The following is a 16577-nucleotide window of genomic DNA, read 5'->3' as shown; positions in this document are numbered from 1 at the left end:
ATAAGGTAGAAACCTATTTGAGAAATTCTCCTTAAGGAGCATTATAATTGCTTATAGTTTTAGGTTCTAAAAATGCTTTAATTGTAGCTATCATTTTTGAGTCTATGTGAATCCCTTCTTTAGAAATCATAAAGCCTAGAAATTCCAATTGAGTTTGATCCCATCTACGATTTTTTAATTGTAAATTTGAGATTGTATCTATCTAGAATTGGCAATACTTCTATGATTTTTATACGTTCATCCCAAATCTTTATGTGAATAAGAATATCATCTAAGTAAACTACTAACACTTTCTTTTCAATGAGATGAGCAAACAATTTATCAACTAGTCATTGAAATGAACTTGAAGCATCAGAGAGTTCAAAAGCCATGACCTTGAACCCATATGACCCTTTTAAAGTTCAAAAAGCTACCTTTTTCCAATCTTCCTTATTTATTGGGATTTGCTAATAGCCAAATGCTAAATCTAAAGAAACGTAATTTGATTGTCCTAGTTCATCAATTAAAGCATCAATTCACACCATAGGGTAAACACCATGTTGTATTACTTCATTTAATGGTCCATAATTGACACGAAATCAATATTCCCCACTATCTTCTTTTACCAAGTAGGGTTCACCTATCATGGGGCTTTTTGGCTGTTGTATTACCCCTTTTTCTAACATTTCTTTAATTGCTTATTCAATTATTTCATTTTCTTTTAGTGAACTTTTGAGTTGTGTCATTTTTATGGGTGCATGATTGAATGTGTTTGTATGGTGTTCAATGGGAGCAGAGGAAACAAAAGATGAGATAGAGAGAGTTACTTTTTGGTACTTTTTAAGTAGATTTATCATATATTTTACCCCTGTTACGAAATGCACAATTTGAGAGCAATTAACTCTCGAACCAAGCGCCAACTTCTTGATTTCTAACCATTTGTCTCTTGGAAGCTAAAATTTGTCCCGACGACGAGTTTGTCTAGCCAATCACAAACTAATATTAGTGAAAATAGTTAGTGGAAGTACATAATATTCATGAAAATATTTAATTCATTGTATATCAATTGCTATTAAGGCTACTTTCCTTGATCTATGAATATATCATTATCTCCAAATAAAATGTTTCCGTCACATTTTGTTGTGCAAAATCTTTTATTAATTGACTTTTAATTTCAAACCAATTTACTTCAATTATTTATGCTTTTTGTGTATACCAAGTTGTAGCAAGTCCTAATAAAGCCCAAATCTCGCGTGATCTTCAATCATCTTGCCATCCATGGTACACGACCACATTCTCTAAATGATCTATCCATGTAAGCACATCCTCCATTGGTAGGCCGAAAAAAGATTTTGGAAGGATGCAATGATCCAACTGTGGATTCATCCTAATAGAGGTCTTGTTCAAAGATTAGACTATTCGAGGTGAATAGATACATTATTTTCCCGTTGCATTTGTTCTTGAAATCCCTCCATTCTCACAAAGAAATCTGATTATTGTGGTGACCGTTGATGATATGCATATAAGTGAACCAAAGATTTTAAAAAGTCTAGGTTCTATTTAAATATGGTGAGCGAAGTTCCGAAAGCTTAGAAGAACCTTTCTTATATATTCATGAAAGAAAAGAACTTTTACCCTACCTAATCAACAAATATAGGGGTCCCTTATTGTTTACCCTACCTACTTAATAAAAGCTTTGCCACCAAATGAACCAATGCTCATAAGAACAGAAATAGAGACACTTGACACTTCCTCCTTTGGTCACATATCACAACACTTGCAATGAAGGTGAATTTGACCTAATGTTTTTGGTGTGCTACTGCAGAATTGGAAGGCCAAATACTGACTGGATTGCATCAGTTTAGTGTATGTTTTGATGGGAAGTACGTCACATACAAAGAGGACCAAAACAAATGTGCATGACGCAAATCAGGCTTGCCTCCAGGCCTTTGATACTTTGCTCCACACGTATCGTAATGAATTCACTCCCCCTGCTGCAACCATACCTGCAAGAACCTGCCTCGTACTTGATCGCCGCACTACACTTCGGATGGCTCTTTCTACAGCCCTTGCTGGATCACCCGACACATGCACACCTTTCTCTGAAAAGCACAGCTTCCATTAATTCCGTTCAAGCATCATCACATTACTTGCTGCTGCTTTCTCTCACATGTATGTAGCCAAACCTGTATGGGTTGGTAGTGATGCAGTTGGAGCAATTCTATCCAAGACAGCTTTTGGAAGTGAGCTCAAAAATGACTCCAGGGCATGAGGTCTGCAATCCTGAGCAAAATTTTAGATAACACACTCGAGTGTCACTCAAGCTAAAACAATACTTTTTGAAAGCCTAAAGTTCTCACCATCAAGAGCAAGAGCTTTCTATCACAAGAAATTTTTGACATTTTCCCATGTGGTGAATTGTTTTTCCCTAGACTGTTCAACATCATGAGCTTCTGCTCAGAAGGAACAGCATACCTGGCTAGGTGCAGTCCGAGGCAAGGGACCGTGACCCCCACCCTGGGCCGGCAGCTCCATGCCCCAACCACACCTAGCTAGGTATGCAGCCCCTCCCCCACAGAAGCTCATGATGTCGTCGTAATTCACAATCTGAGAATTACTATCAGAATTTGTCTAGAACCTCTTGTATATATGGTAAATGCTAAAAAAACCTGCTGCAGTCTTACCCGTACTAGAACTGACTTTGGATCTCCAAAGGAATTAGGAAGCTCCAACAACCCCAAAGCAGCAATATGGCACAGAGGCATGCGATACAGTGAATGAAAATGCTCTGCACTGCCCTGGACTATATTATGCACCTGAAAATTTAGAATGGAACTCAGTTAAGCAGAGTCTCAGTCAGCTCAAAACATTTTCTCCGTGCATCTTACCAACCTTGTTTCTGTTCTCTGCAAACATCATCCGCACATCACCCATATAGGAGAGGCTGCAAATTTTATTGTAGAGCTCTTCCTGCAATTAAACATAGTTTCACACCATTAGTGAAATAGGGTAGAAGAACCGCATCTAAAATAGAGTCGAAATGTTGATTGCAAAACAAAGATGGACCAAAAGCATGCATATCAGTACTGTTGTACAGATACACTATCTAGCTGATTACAGCTCTCATCCTACAAGTCGCTTCCTCAAGCACATCCTGCTTATCTCCGTACCAGTCCCTCTCTCCCACGTTCCCCCTTTCAACTCAAGGACAAGAAACAAACAGTAACAAGAACGGCCTTATATAGAGGATTTAACATGGACAAGAATTTGACCATCTAGGCAGCTTCTGGTAAGTCTCTTGGAATTATGAGCTTAGTGCATGGGTCAAGTCACCATGAAATGCTTCATAACTGAAGGAGTTCATTTTTGGGACAAACTTTCAGTACTCAGCCAAAGAAAAAGGAAAGGAGGGGGGGATGATCTATGAAGATGATTGTTTATGTTGTTATCTTGTTGAGAATCAAGGGTAGATTAGGGATCTTAAATTAATTAAGGTTTACTAGAACATCAGTCATGAGCATCCTTGCATTTGCTTTCTCAATGATGTATACGGCTGTGTTTCAGTAAGATGGGGAGACTATTGATCAAGGGTGTGGAATGAAAGGTGCATACCCATCTTTAGGAGAGGTGAGAATGACTTAGAGATGTCCTCTAGAAAGCCATTTAGCCACATCAGTGGTAATCAGGAAGCCTATTTAAAGGGCCAAGGCACTTAGTCAATGTCATGAGGACATGTATTTCTGAAACCTCACTTAACATGTGGATTAATTTTTAATCATATGGTTAAGTAAATGTTGCACATGTGAGGTATAACTGGGGTTGGAGAAAATTTACAAACCCGGGATCCAAGGAAATCACGGGGTGTCAAATGCAAAAGTTGCTATAAGTTATGCCGCACAACTACTTCGTGGTATCTTGTTGAGAACCCCTTCACCCTTCACCCTCCTCCACTCGCAGTTTGCGTTTTTGTGTTTCTACGTTTTGCGTTTAGGGTTTGCAGCCCCAAAAAGGGGCGCCATCCTAAACTGATTGTGCCTATTTATAGGCCACTCTCTCATTCATTCCTTACGGCTGATTCATTCAGTCCGTCACCTCTTCTCTCCAACCTCTCCACTACCCTCACACTTCAGGAGGAAAACGGCTCGTGGTTTGTGGCTGTCTTCATCATCTTCCTTGTGCTACAGCACCCTTGTTCCCTTGTATCACATTCACTCCATGATTCAGATCTTCATCATTCCATTCATCAGAGTTTCTTCTCTCTTCTGTTCTCTTCTCCATGTTTGCTGAGTTCACTCCGTGTTCCTCTCCCCACCAACCCTATTGTCTCACTGGTACGTCATCTTTTGACATGGTATGAGAGCTAGGTTTTGCTCACCTAGCAGCGAAGATCCTCCACTCCAATGAAGGCAAAGACCGGTGGCAGGTTTGGCATCCACTTCTCTTCTTCCGCTGCATCAAAATCTCGTTTTTGCAGATTTCAGGTGTTTTCAGCTTGCTGCCCACACCCCTTTCACGGAGGACATTGCAGTCTTAGCTATCCCTTGCTGTTATCTACAGTCTGCCGCTTGTTTCCAGCCTTCCATCCGCAGTTTGCAGATGTTTACAACAGAACGACTGTTGCTGATGACTCTCCATTCAGAAAACAATCTCGTTTTTGCAGATTTCAGGTATTTCAGCTTGCTGCCCACACCCCAGACACGGAGGACATCGCGGTTCAAGCTGGCCATTGCTGTCTACAACAGTCTGGCGCCTTATTCCAGTCTATCACACACTGTTCGGAGCTAATTTCAGCATATTGACTGCTGCTACTGTTTTTTTCCTGCGTTTTTAGTCTTTCTCTCACCTGCTACCTACGTTTTTAGTATTTCTCTCTCCAGCAAGCTGTCTGCCTGCATTTTCAGTCTTTCTCTCTCCTACAGGCTCCGTTTTTAGTCTCTCTCCTGCAGGCTGTTCTGCCTGCGTTTTTAGTCTTTCTCTCTCCTGCAAGCTCCGTTTTTAGTCTTTCTTTCCTTGCAAGCTGTCTTGCCTACATTTTTAGTCTTTCTCTCTCCTGTTGTCTGCGTTTTTAGTCTTTCTCTCTCCTCACCTGCGTTTTTCTTTTGGTTGCAACCTCTTACTACTGGTCACATCCTCTTCCCACTAGCAGCTCACTTCCAGCCCTTCCACTACCCTCCCACCCCTTGAGTGGTGGATGACCTCTTCCTTTTTCAGCAAGGCACACTCGTATCTATGGCTTCTTTACCAACAGATGTCCAGACTATTGGGTGCTTCTACTGTGGCATCACCGGACACACCACCGATGCTTGCCGACTTCGACCTTTGCTCCCCAACCCCCGCAGTATATGCGTCTTCCACCACGCACTCCTTGTGCCACCTCTCCTTTCTGGGCCATAGAGATCATTCTGCATCGGCTATCAGAGTACTATACTCAAGGCAATAAGATGCATCCGATGCGTACTAAGTCCTTTCGAGCACATGGAGGATCGATTGGCGCTACGACCTCCTGGAGATCGTCGCAATACCAGCGACAGTCTACTCCCACCTATTTTCGGGTACAGTGGCTACCATGGCCCGTGGTTCTACAGTCCACTCCATCGAGAGAGAGTGATTGTTTGATACCGTCTCCTTGTCAGTCCGCTCCTTCAAGAGACAATGGCTACTCGACTCCTTCCTCTTCTTCGGCTACCCAATCCGCTCCACTGAGAGAGAGCGACTATTGCCTACGTCTTGCTCATTCTCAATTCGACCCTTCCCCACCCTCGACTACTCAGGTTCGAGAGGCCATCTCTAGGAGCTCTTGGACACCCCAGATACCTTCTTCAGCACGATCGGCAACACTTCCTTCGTCATCAAACGTTTCGGAGTCCGTGATTCATGAGTTTTTGGATTCCCTATCTACTTCAGAGGGGGATATTATTTCTTTGCCCTCAGAGGAGGCATCTACTTCTTCTTCGACTTCAACGGGGACCCCTCCACCTCCCACCTCAGAGGGGGAACCTACTCCACATGAAGTTCTTCACCCATCCTCTACTTTCTTGGGGTGGCTGTCTTTGACCAGTCATCTCTTCTACTGATATCCAAGATCTTCAAGTACCACCTAGATCGAGACCTCGGAGGTTCAGCCGCAACTTGGTGACAAGGCCTTCATATTCCTTCCAGTATAGATGCACTGAGCTAGTGGCTTCTCTCCCGAGGTTGTGTTTCGGATTCTCCAGTTCACTCTGTCTACTGGTCTTTACTGCAGGTTCTCTTTCTGCTGGAAATCTTGGATCTGAGGAATTCTCTACATCTTCCTCCTCTTCTCTTCTTACCTTTGACACTTGGTTAGCATGGAACCACCTTCCAAGATTGAGTACGAGCATATCCTTATGGTTCTCGGCACCACACAAAGTCCGACATTCCTCCTATGCATTGCATGTTTTTATCATCTTTGTACTAGGGCACTTGGACAAGTGAACAATTTTCCTACGAGAGACACTGTCCAAGTAGCACCTGTTGCATGAGTATTCTTTAGCATGTAGCATTGCATCTCCACCTCACTCTTCTCTTGTTCCCCTTTTTGGGCCTGAGAGGGGGTATTGAAAAACCCTTCACCCGTAGTTTGCGTTTTTGCGTTTTTGCGTTTTGCGTTTAGGGTTTGCAGCCCCAAAAAGGGGCACCATCCTAGACTGACTGTGCCTGTTTATAGGCCACTCTCTCATTCATTCCTTATGGCTGAGTCATTCAGTCTGTCACCTCTTCTCTTCAACCTCTCCACTACCCTCACACCCCTTCAAAAGGACATTGCGATTCGTGGTTCGTGGCTGTCTTCATCATCTTCCTTGTGCTACAGCACGGCACCCTTGTTCCCTTGTATCACATTCACTCCATGATTCAAATCTTCATCATTCCATTCATCAGAGTTTCTTCTGCCTTCTCTTCTCCATGTTTACCGAGTTCACTCCGTGTTCCTCCCCACCAACCCTATTGTCTTGCTGGTACGTCATCTTTTGACATATCTGGTACCAGTTGTTGGCCTAGGTCATTCATTTGGCCATAAGTGTCAGTTGGTGACACTAGAGAAGTGCTTAATGGTACCTAATGCCAATCTAATGGTCAATGATGACACAAAGATACTCGGAAATGGAAGTTGCCTAGCCAATTTAATTATTGGTTAATCATATTATTTTTCAGGGCACTAAAATAATTATTAGATTATTTTTCAGTATTTAAGGACTGAAAAGTAATATTTAATTATGAATAATGCTGAAAAAACCATTTGGAAAGACTGTCACTTGTCAAAAATGCCCATGCAAGATTGAAAAACGTCTTTAGAGGATGGAGAGAGGCATTTTAGTGGATTCAGCCTACAAAAGAGGGAAAGGAGATGTTGCTGGTCTGATTTGCAGCCATTGGAGAACCTTCTGAGGCAACCACGGGTAGGAGAAGACCAATCAACAACAAGTGACAACATCTACAAGCTGTTGAGACACGGCAGCAGCCATAAATGACTTTCTTCAATTATTTGTATCTACAAGCTATTAAGATAGGCTAGCAGTAGTAACAAACAAATTTTCTTTAGTTCTTCGTAACATCTACAAGCTGTTGAGACACGGCAGCAGCCATAAATGACTTTCTTCAATTATTTGTATCTACAAGCTATTAAGATAGGCTAGCAGTAGTAACAAACAAATTTTCTTTAGTTCTTCGCAAAGAAAGTCTGAATTTTCACTCTTATCTCCCAACCTTTCTACAGCCTTGCTCCGAAGGTTACAGCATTGAGATCACCAAAGGCTGAGAAATTTCAGATTTCTCTACTATAAGCCCTAATCCGCAAAGCAGAAATTAGGATTTAGCAACAACCTCAAGAAGTGTGCCAAAAATTGGAAGCTCCAAGACTTGGATTCAATAGGGCTGAAGCTGTTTTCAATCAAATTCAGATGGAGGGGCTAGAAAATCAATGAACTTGGGGCATTTTCCATCTCCATCAAAGTGGGTGAAGGCCAATTGACTGTCCGAATCAAGGGAAAAATCAAATTGAAGACTTATTGGTCATTTTGGATAGCAAGGAAAGTTGGAAAACCGAAAGGGATTGGGAGAATCCCATTGTACATCAACTTTTTCTTCAATTAAGTTAAAGAAATATCAAAAGGGGCGCCAATTTTAGGGCCAACAAGATGTCCATTGTCTAAGATTATATGACAAGGTGTGCATTTCAGTTTTGTGAATTGTTAATTGCTGTAAATAGTGCTTAATCAGGTTATTTACCACCCTATCCGAGGAGGAGATTGGTTTTATGGTTCCATTGCCGAGATACCACTCAATCCCTTACTTTGGTGGGCCTAAGGCACCTAACTGCAAGCCAAAGCTTTGTGCTAGTGTTGATTTTTACTCTCAACTAAGAAATTACAGCAATATGTCTTCATACAGTGAGATGGACTCAAGCAGTGATAATGCCTCTCAGTATAAACATTCACATGGAAATGAAGGAAATGCAATGTTTGACCTTGCACAAGGCTTAGACCATGGATAGCATTTTTGAAGCATATTGTATCGGTTGATATTCGTATGGACCTTGCAAAGGTTGAGGCAATACAATCATGGCCACCTTTGAGAAATGTGCATGAGATCTGCAGCTTCTTGGATTTATGTTATTACTACACGAAGTATGTACGCGGTTTGCCGAAATTGCATCTCCATTGCATGCCTTGCAGAAGAAGATGTGCCATTTAGATGGACAGCAATGGAAATTTCAACATTTGAAAAGTTGAAAAAAAGATGACTTCAAATCATGTGCTTGTGTTGCCCGATCTAAGGAAGTCATTCATAGTTCAATGTGATGCATGTGGTAACAGCCTTGGGGTTGTTCTTATATGTAGGACGGCTGAGTTGTGACTTATAAGAGCCGAATTCTCCACAGTGAGAAAAAGAATTTATAGGTCTATAAGAAAGAGCTCTTGATTGTAATTCATGCACTGTCTATGTGGAAATGTCACAAGACATTGACAACTATTACCTTTTTGTTGATTTCTTTATTACATATTTTATTTGGTTTTTCTATTTGGAAGGATCCCTCTTGAAATCTAAACGCCTAAGTTGCATGGCCAGTTTCTGAAACGGACAGGAATGTCTAGCGAGTCAAGATTGGACAGTTAAGATCCAGTATAAGTCTGGAAGAGACTGATGGCACTGTAGATTGACAAGCCTGGAAGAGACTTGTAAAAGTGTATATGGACAAGTGTGTTGAAGAACTAGCCTGGAAGAGACTAGTTCAAAGTGAAGATGGATAAAAATTCAAGAGATTAGTCCATGTGGAGTCATCAGTGAAAATTCACTTTCAGTTCAGCTACATTACAGATTTGGATGTAGCCATAGTCTGCAAAGATGGTCAGAAGACAAGTGGGGATGCAATGGAAGCAACTCCCAAAATTTAGGGAGTTACTATTTTTGGACCCCAGAATCTGTTCGCGTCATTATCTTCGTTTTTGTAGGAGGATTAATGTTCTGGTCTGTGCCGAGGTCAAATTTTGAACCAAGGATGGAGAATTTTAGACCAAAAGGTTTAAACAAGAAAATTGTTACATGTATGCCATGTGTCACAATTTGGGCATAAATTCCCAAAAGAGAGAGAGGGCAGCACAAAAACGAGTTTCAATGCATAGGGGGCTCATTTTTGTGAAAGGGAGATGGATTGCTGCAGATAGAGAGCTCTTGAGAGCTGGTCTACCTTGTCTATGATGCACAGAGGCTTGAGCTTGCTTCTTACTCTCTTTCTCTTTCTCTCCCTGGCAGTATGGTTATGCTGCAGAATCAAGGGCCTTTCTTCTGATTCAGGTACAGCTGTGTGGAATATGCTGTTTTTGCATGAGGCAAGAGCCTCTTTTCTCCAGGAACAGGAGCAATTGTTTGCTGCCCACAAGTAGGAACAGGTGAGGGTGGTAACCTCACCAAGCAAGTGCCTGAAACAGCATTAAATCAGTTCTGATTCTGGACTGTTCAGAGGTTATTTCAAAGCCCAATTGATGTCAGAATCAAGGGGCAATTGGCCCAGATGATGCAGGAGAGTGCAGGGAACAATATGAGCTGAGAACAGGTGTCAGAACAGGTCTGAACCAGTAATTACAGTGGGCTGAACAGTACAGGGAACAGTATGAGTTGTAAACAGGTTTCAGAACAGGTCTGAACCAGTAAATACAGCAGGTTGAAATGGTCAATTCTGCACTCCAACCAGAAGTTTCAGACTTGGGCAGAGTTTCCCCTCCTAGTCAACTTGATTTGGGTCAGTAATTGTACTGTTATGCTGTCAAATTTCACCCAGAATAGGTGAAAGACAGCCCATTGTACTTTCTCTTTTTAAAAATAAAGAAATACCGCAAGGGGCGCCTAACTTACGGGCCAACAGGGTGTATGTGTTGCAACGTGAGCATTCTAGCTTCCTGTATGTCTTCTTGATTCTGTGTCTTTAAGTTCAGGTAAAGTGGGCGACTGTTAAATTGGGTGAAAGCATTTATTTATTTTGGTGGTACACTACCGCCCTTCCCAGTGAACACGCCGGTTACATGGTTCCATTGCCAGGATTTGAACCCGGGTCGCCTGGGTGAAAGCCAGATATCCTGGGAGACAAGCCACACTCGGATGCTAATGAGCTCTGCAAAGCTTGGGGTAAAGTTCGGGATCAACGTGTACTTATTTTCAGCTGTGTCAATTCCTTATCATCATGAGCTTGATGATATGAAGGAGCAGTATGCTGATGATGAAGATTTTGCAAGGATCTTTGATCAGCTTATCAATGAACAACATCATAAGCATTATCTTCTCAAGGATGGTTTCATGTTGATGCATGGTAGACTATGTGTGACTATGCCATTGAGACGGAAAGTTATGACAGAGAGTCATTCTCCACCGTATGCAGGGCATCGTGGTATTGATGCAACAGTCAAAGTAGTAGAGACAGTATGCTGATGATGAAAATTTTGCAAGGATGCTGATGATATGAAGGAGCAGTATGCTGATGATGAAGATTTTGCAAGGATCTTTGATCAGCTTATCAATGAACAACATCATAAGCATTATCTTCTCAAGGATGGTTTCATGTTGATGCATGGTAGACTATGTGTGACTATGCCATTGAGACGGAAAGTTATGACAGAGAGTCATTCTCCACCGTATGCAGGGCATCGTGGTATTGATGCAACAGTCAAAGTAGTAGAGACATTATTTTATTGGCCTACTTTGAGAAGAGATGTGGATGCTTTTGTGCGGCAGTGTTTGATTTGCCAGAAGGTCAAGTTTGACAGGCAAAAAGCACTAGGGCTTTTACAACCATTGCCTATTCCAAATAAACCATGGGAAAGCATAGCTATGGATTTTATCTTTGATCTTCCAAGGACACAGACAGGAAATGATGGGATATGGACTATTATTTGCAGGTTTAGCAAACGTGCTCATTTCATTCCTGTCAGGAAGAAGATAAAACCAGATCAGATAGCACATTTGTTTATGTGCAATGTCTTCAAGTATCATGGTATGCCACAGTCTATTGTCAGTGACCGTGATCCACGGATGACAAGTCTATTTTGGAGAGGCATATTTGAAAACATGGGCACAACGCTTAAGTTCTCATCGTCATTTCATCCACAGACTGATGGACAATCAGAAGAGGCAAATTCTACTGTCTTGGATCTGCTTAAGTGCTATGTGTCAGAACACAAGTCAAAGTGGGAGCAGTATTTGCCTTTGGTTGAGTATGCATACAATAATACTGTGCATTCGTTAACAGGCAAAGCCCCTTTTGAAATTGTTGAAGGTGGTAAAAAGGTTCCTCCCATTTTGCATACAAAATAATAAGATCTTTCAGGCAGATCAGTATGTGCAGAGTATGGGTGAAATGTATCATAAAGTTAAGCATGCCCTTGAAAGGACTCAGGCAAAGCAAAAGAAAGCTGCTGATCATCACTGTCGTGAATTGATATTTTCACTTGGTGATTGGGCACTGTTGCGGTTTGAAAAGGCACGCTTAAAGAAGCGGAAAGGCAAGGAAAGTCTTTTCACTAAGCTTAGTATGCGAGACTATGGGCCTTTTCAAGTAACAGAGAAGATTAATGATGTCAGCTATAGGCTGAAATTGCCTGACAATTGGAAGATTCATAATGCTTTCCATGTAAGTCTTCTTAGACCTTATGTGGGTGATGTGCCAAAAGATATGCCAGCTGAGGAACAGCCCGAAGTTGAGGAACTTGATGAAATTCTTGTTCCATAACAGGTATTGGCACACAAAGAAAGGAAAGTGAAAGGCAAGGTTGCTAGAAGGTATTTGGTTAAGTTCAAGAACTATCCAGCTATAGATGCTAAGTGGATGGATGAAGGTGAACTTGCAGAGTCACCTAATGTGTTGGAACTTTACCTTGAAGCATTTCGCTTGCAACCTACCTTGACCCCTTGTATCTCTAAGCTGAAATAGATTGTCAAAGTGACAATTGCTCAAGAAAGAAATTATGTACAAAAATAGATTTTGTACAGGTTAACACTTATTGTGTCCATATGGTTTTCTCAGTGCTAAAGAAGTAAGTATTGCTTGCAAGAATACAGTTTTTACTTCTATTGAATTGAATACATGTTGTAACAATGGTTACTTGATCGAGCATGTATTCTGTGAATTGACTCAGTGGGGATATCATTTTGATGTACCGGCCACTAGATCTCTAGTCAGGGTGATGTGGAGTCATCAAATGAGAATCTGCCACTATGGGGATATCATTGTGATGTACCAGCCACTATATCTGGAAACAATGATGTGGAGTCACATGATGATAGTCTGTCATGTTTCACAGTTAGAACATACATGTGTTAACAGTGTGTTCAGTTCACAATGTTCACTGATAGCATGTATGTGTTGTACATGTGCTGCCAGGTATAAGTTCATTGGGTTAGCTGGAAGCATGTATAACATTCATGCAAATGAGGACGTTTGCGATTTCGAGAGGGAGGTATGTCAGACTGTGACAACTATTACCTTTTTGTTGATTTCTTTATTACATATTTTATTTGGCTTTTCTTTTTGGAAGGATCCCTCTTGAAATCTAAACGCCTGAGTTACATGGCCAGTATGTGAAACGGACAAGACTGTCTAGTGAGTCAAGACTGGACAGTTAAGATCCAGTATAAGTCTGGAAGAGACTGATGGCACTGTAGATTGACAAGCCTGGAAGAGACTTGTGAAAGCGTGCATGGACAAGTGTGTTAAAGAACTAGCCTGGAAGAGACTAGTTCAAAGTGAAGATGGACAAATCTTCAAGAGATTAGTCCATGTGGGGTCATCAGTGGAAATTCACTTTCAGTTCAGCTACATTACAGATTTGGATGTAGCCATAGTCTGCAAAGATGGTCAAAAGACTAGTGGGGATGCAATGGAAGCAACTCCTAAAATTTAGGGAGTTACTATTTTTGGACCCCAGAATCTGTTTGCGTCATTATCTTCGTTTTTGTACGAGGATTAATGCTCTGGTGTGTGCCGAGGTCAAATTTTGAACCGATGATGGAGAATTTTAGACCGAAAGGTTTAAACAGGAAAATTGTTACATGTATGCCATGTGTCACAATTTGGGCATAAATTCCCAAAAGAGAGAGAGAGGGCAGCACAAAAACGAGTTTCAATGCATGGGGGGCTCATTTTTGTGAAAGAGAGATGGATTGCTGCAGATGAAGAGCTCTTGAGAGCTAGTCTACCTTGTCTATGATGCAAAGAGGCTTGAGCTTGCTTCCTACTCTCTCTCTTTCTCTCCCTGACAGTATGGTTATGCTGCAAAATCAAGGGCCTTTCTTCTGATTCAGGTACAGCCGTGTGAAATATGTTGTTTTTGCATGAGGCAAGAGCCTCTTTTCTCCATGAACAGGAGTAATTGTTTGCTGCCCACAAGCAAGAACAGGTGAGGGTGGTAACCTCACCAAGCAAGTGCCTGAAACAGCATTAAATCAGTTCTGATTCTGGACTGTTCAGAGGTTATTTCAGAGCCCAATTGATGTCAGAATCAAGGGACAATTGGCCTAGATGATGCAGGACAGTGCAGGGAACAATATGAGCTGAGAACAGGTGTCAGAACAGATCTGAACCAGTAATTACAGTGGGCTGAACAGTACAGGGAACAGTATGAGTTGTAAACAGGTTTCAGAACAGGTCTGAACCAGTAAATACAGCAGGTTGAAATGGTCAATTCTGCACTCCAACCAGAAGATTCAGACTTGGGCAGAGTTTCCCCTCCTAGTCAACTTGATTTGGGTCAGTAATTGTACTGTTATGCTGTCAAATTTCACCCAGAATAGGTGAAAGACAGCCCATTGTACTTTCTCTTTTTAAAAATAAAGAAATACCGCAAGGGGCGCCTAACTTACGGGCCAACAGGGTGTATGTGTTGCAACGTGAGCATTCTAGCTTCCTGTATGTCTTCTTGATTCTGTGTCTTTAAGTTCAAGTAAAGTGGGCGACTGTTAAATTGGGTGAAAACATTTATTTATTTTGGTTGTACACTACCGCCCTTCCCAGTGAACAGGCCGGTTACAGGAAACATTATTTGTTTGGGGCCGATTTTATAGTGCAGACAAACCATCAAACTTTGAGAGACTTTCTAACGCAAACAACATTGTCAGAGAAGCATATGAGATGAGCAAATTTTCTCTCTATGTTTCGTTTTCAGATTGTACATATTGATGATAAAAAGAATGTTGTGGCTGATGCACTATCATGTAAGCCACAAATTTCAGCCGTCGCCATGGTTTATCACACTGAGTTGGATGCCATGAAAGAGCAATATGTTGCTGGTTCAGACTTTGCTAATGTTTACGATCAGCTTTGCAATGGCCAAAGGCATGAACACTTTGTACTAAGAGATGAATTTCTGATGATGCACGGACAACTGTGTATCACAAAGCAGTTAAGACCTAGAGTTATCACTAAAAGTCATGCTCCTCTGTATGCAGGACACAAAGGTATTGATACCATCGTCAAGGTAGTGGAGCATTTCTTTTATTGGCCAGCTTTGAGGCATGATATAGAACAGTTTGTTAAGACATGCATCGTATACCAAAAGGTAAAGCATGATAGGCAAAGGATGCCGAGTTTGTTGCAGCCCTTGCTTATTCCAGATAGGCCTTAGTAGAGCATTGCAATGGACTTTATTTTTGAGCTTCCTAAGACACCTACAAGGAATGATGGGATATGGACTATCATTTGCAGGTTTAGTAAACAAGCCCATTTCATTTTGGTGACAAAGAAAATAAAGGCTGATCATATGGCACGATTATTTTTGCAGCACATCTTTAAGTATCATGGTATGTCAGAGTCGATCATTAGTGATCAAGACCCACAAATGACTAGTTTATTTTGGAAGGGGTTGTTTGAGAATATAGGCGTCACGCTGAAATTCTCATAATTCTTCCATCCGCAAACAGATGGTCAGTCTGAGAAAGCAAATTCCACAGTGTTAGATCTTTTGAGGTGCTACGTTTCAGACCACAAGACACAGTGGGAGCAGTATTTGCCGTAGGTTGAGTTTGCTTACAACAACACAGTGCATAGTTCTACGGGCAAAGCTCCATTTGAGGTGGTTGAGGGTGGCAAGAAAGTGCCACCTATTCTGCAAACTAAGGATAAGATCTTTGAGGCTGATCGTTATATGAAAAACTTGGATGTAGCCTATGCAAAGATAAAATATGCACTTCAAAGATCGCAAAAAAAGCAAAAGAGGGCAACTGATTGCCAAAGACGTGCTTTGCAGTTTGCAAAGGGTGATTATCCTCAGACAGCAATGCATCCCAAAACTTCTTATTATATTGCTCCAAATTCTTACATTCCTTAGCACCCAGCTTATTCCAAGCTGTCATGATGTCCATCTCAAAGATACTTGTCAACCAATTCGATGCAAACATTAGCTTGAATTGTACCCACGTTAACGGTACTCTACCTTGCATCAAAAGAGTAGACCACCACTGTAATGCATTTCCTTTCAAAAAAGTGACTGCCTTTCCAAATCTTCGAGGACTCTGTGAAGTTCCCCCCTGAATAGATTGCATCAAACTCCTGAATGAAAGTCAAAGCTTTTCGCCTATCTTGTACACCACTGAAGGGCTCAAACTTCACTGCTTTCCCACCCTCATCATAGTCTTTTGCTGCCCCTTTGGGTGTCAAGTTGTTATACACTGGCTACTGCAAAAGGGGTGCATTTGCTGAATTTACATCAAAACCAACGCCAAACGAAGCATTTGCATGAGCAGCATTCATTCATTGAGTCCCATAAGCATTCGAGGGTGTAGATGCAGTACTAAACATGCTACATTGTGCCCCAAGCATCAAGCCAATGCTGCCATACATAGGGCTTTGTATATTTCCAACCATACCTAAACACATTGGACCTTACAGAGCATGCATTGGTTGTTGCATACCATAGGGATTTGTACCATACATTCCCGTATGTGGTCCTTGTCCGAACATAGCATGAAAAATTATGCTTCCACCAAAATATCCTAGCTGTCACATCATAGCATGCATGCCCGACTATCCAAAATCCATTGGATTGAAACTTCTGTGATGGCCTTGCATTTGCATTCCTTGCCCCGTAGCTACCAAC

The 16577-nt window shown here is 41.6% G+C and overlaps 1 protein-coding gene across 9 annotated transcripts in view; it reads right to left on the bottom strand.

The window, feature by feature from the left end:
* Nucleotides 1–1674: 1674 nt before the first annotated feature.
* Nucleotides 1675–16577, bottom strand: part of LOC148038724 (translocator assembly/maintenance protein) — a 101116-nt gene continuing 86213 nt past the window's right edge. For 8 of the 9 annotated variants that reach the window (XM_087674559.1, XM_087674561.1, XM_087674562.1 and 5 more), the window contains 4 exons: nt 2872–2949; nt 2664–2795; nt 2166–2262; nt 1675–2081 (listed from right to left, as the gene is read on the bottom strand). In XM_087674559.1, the coding sequence (XP_087530685.1) occupies nt 1909–2081; nt 2166–2262; nt 2664–2795; nt 2872–2949 (480 nt within the window). In that variant the 3' untranslated portion in view covers nt 1675–1908. The remainder of the gene's footprint in view (nt 2082–2165; nt 2263–2663; nt 2796–2871; nt 2950–16577) is intronic. The other variant, XM_087674573.1, reaches the window with a different exon arrangement.

Source organism: Lygodium microphyllum, chromosome 3 (genome assembly GCF_053477565.2).
Source record: "Lygodium microphyllum isolate KBCC chromosome 3, Lygodium_microphyllum_v1.1.10, whole genome shotgun sequence".
Lineage (NCBI taxonomy): Eukaryota > Viridiplantae > Streptophyta > Polypodiopsida > Schizaeales > Lygodiaceae > Lygodium > Lygodium microphyllum.
This window is presented reverse-complemented; position numbering and strand designations above follow the sequence as displayed.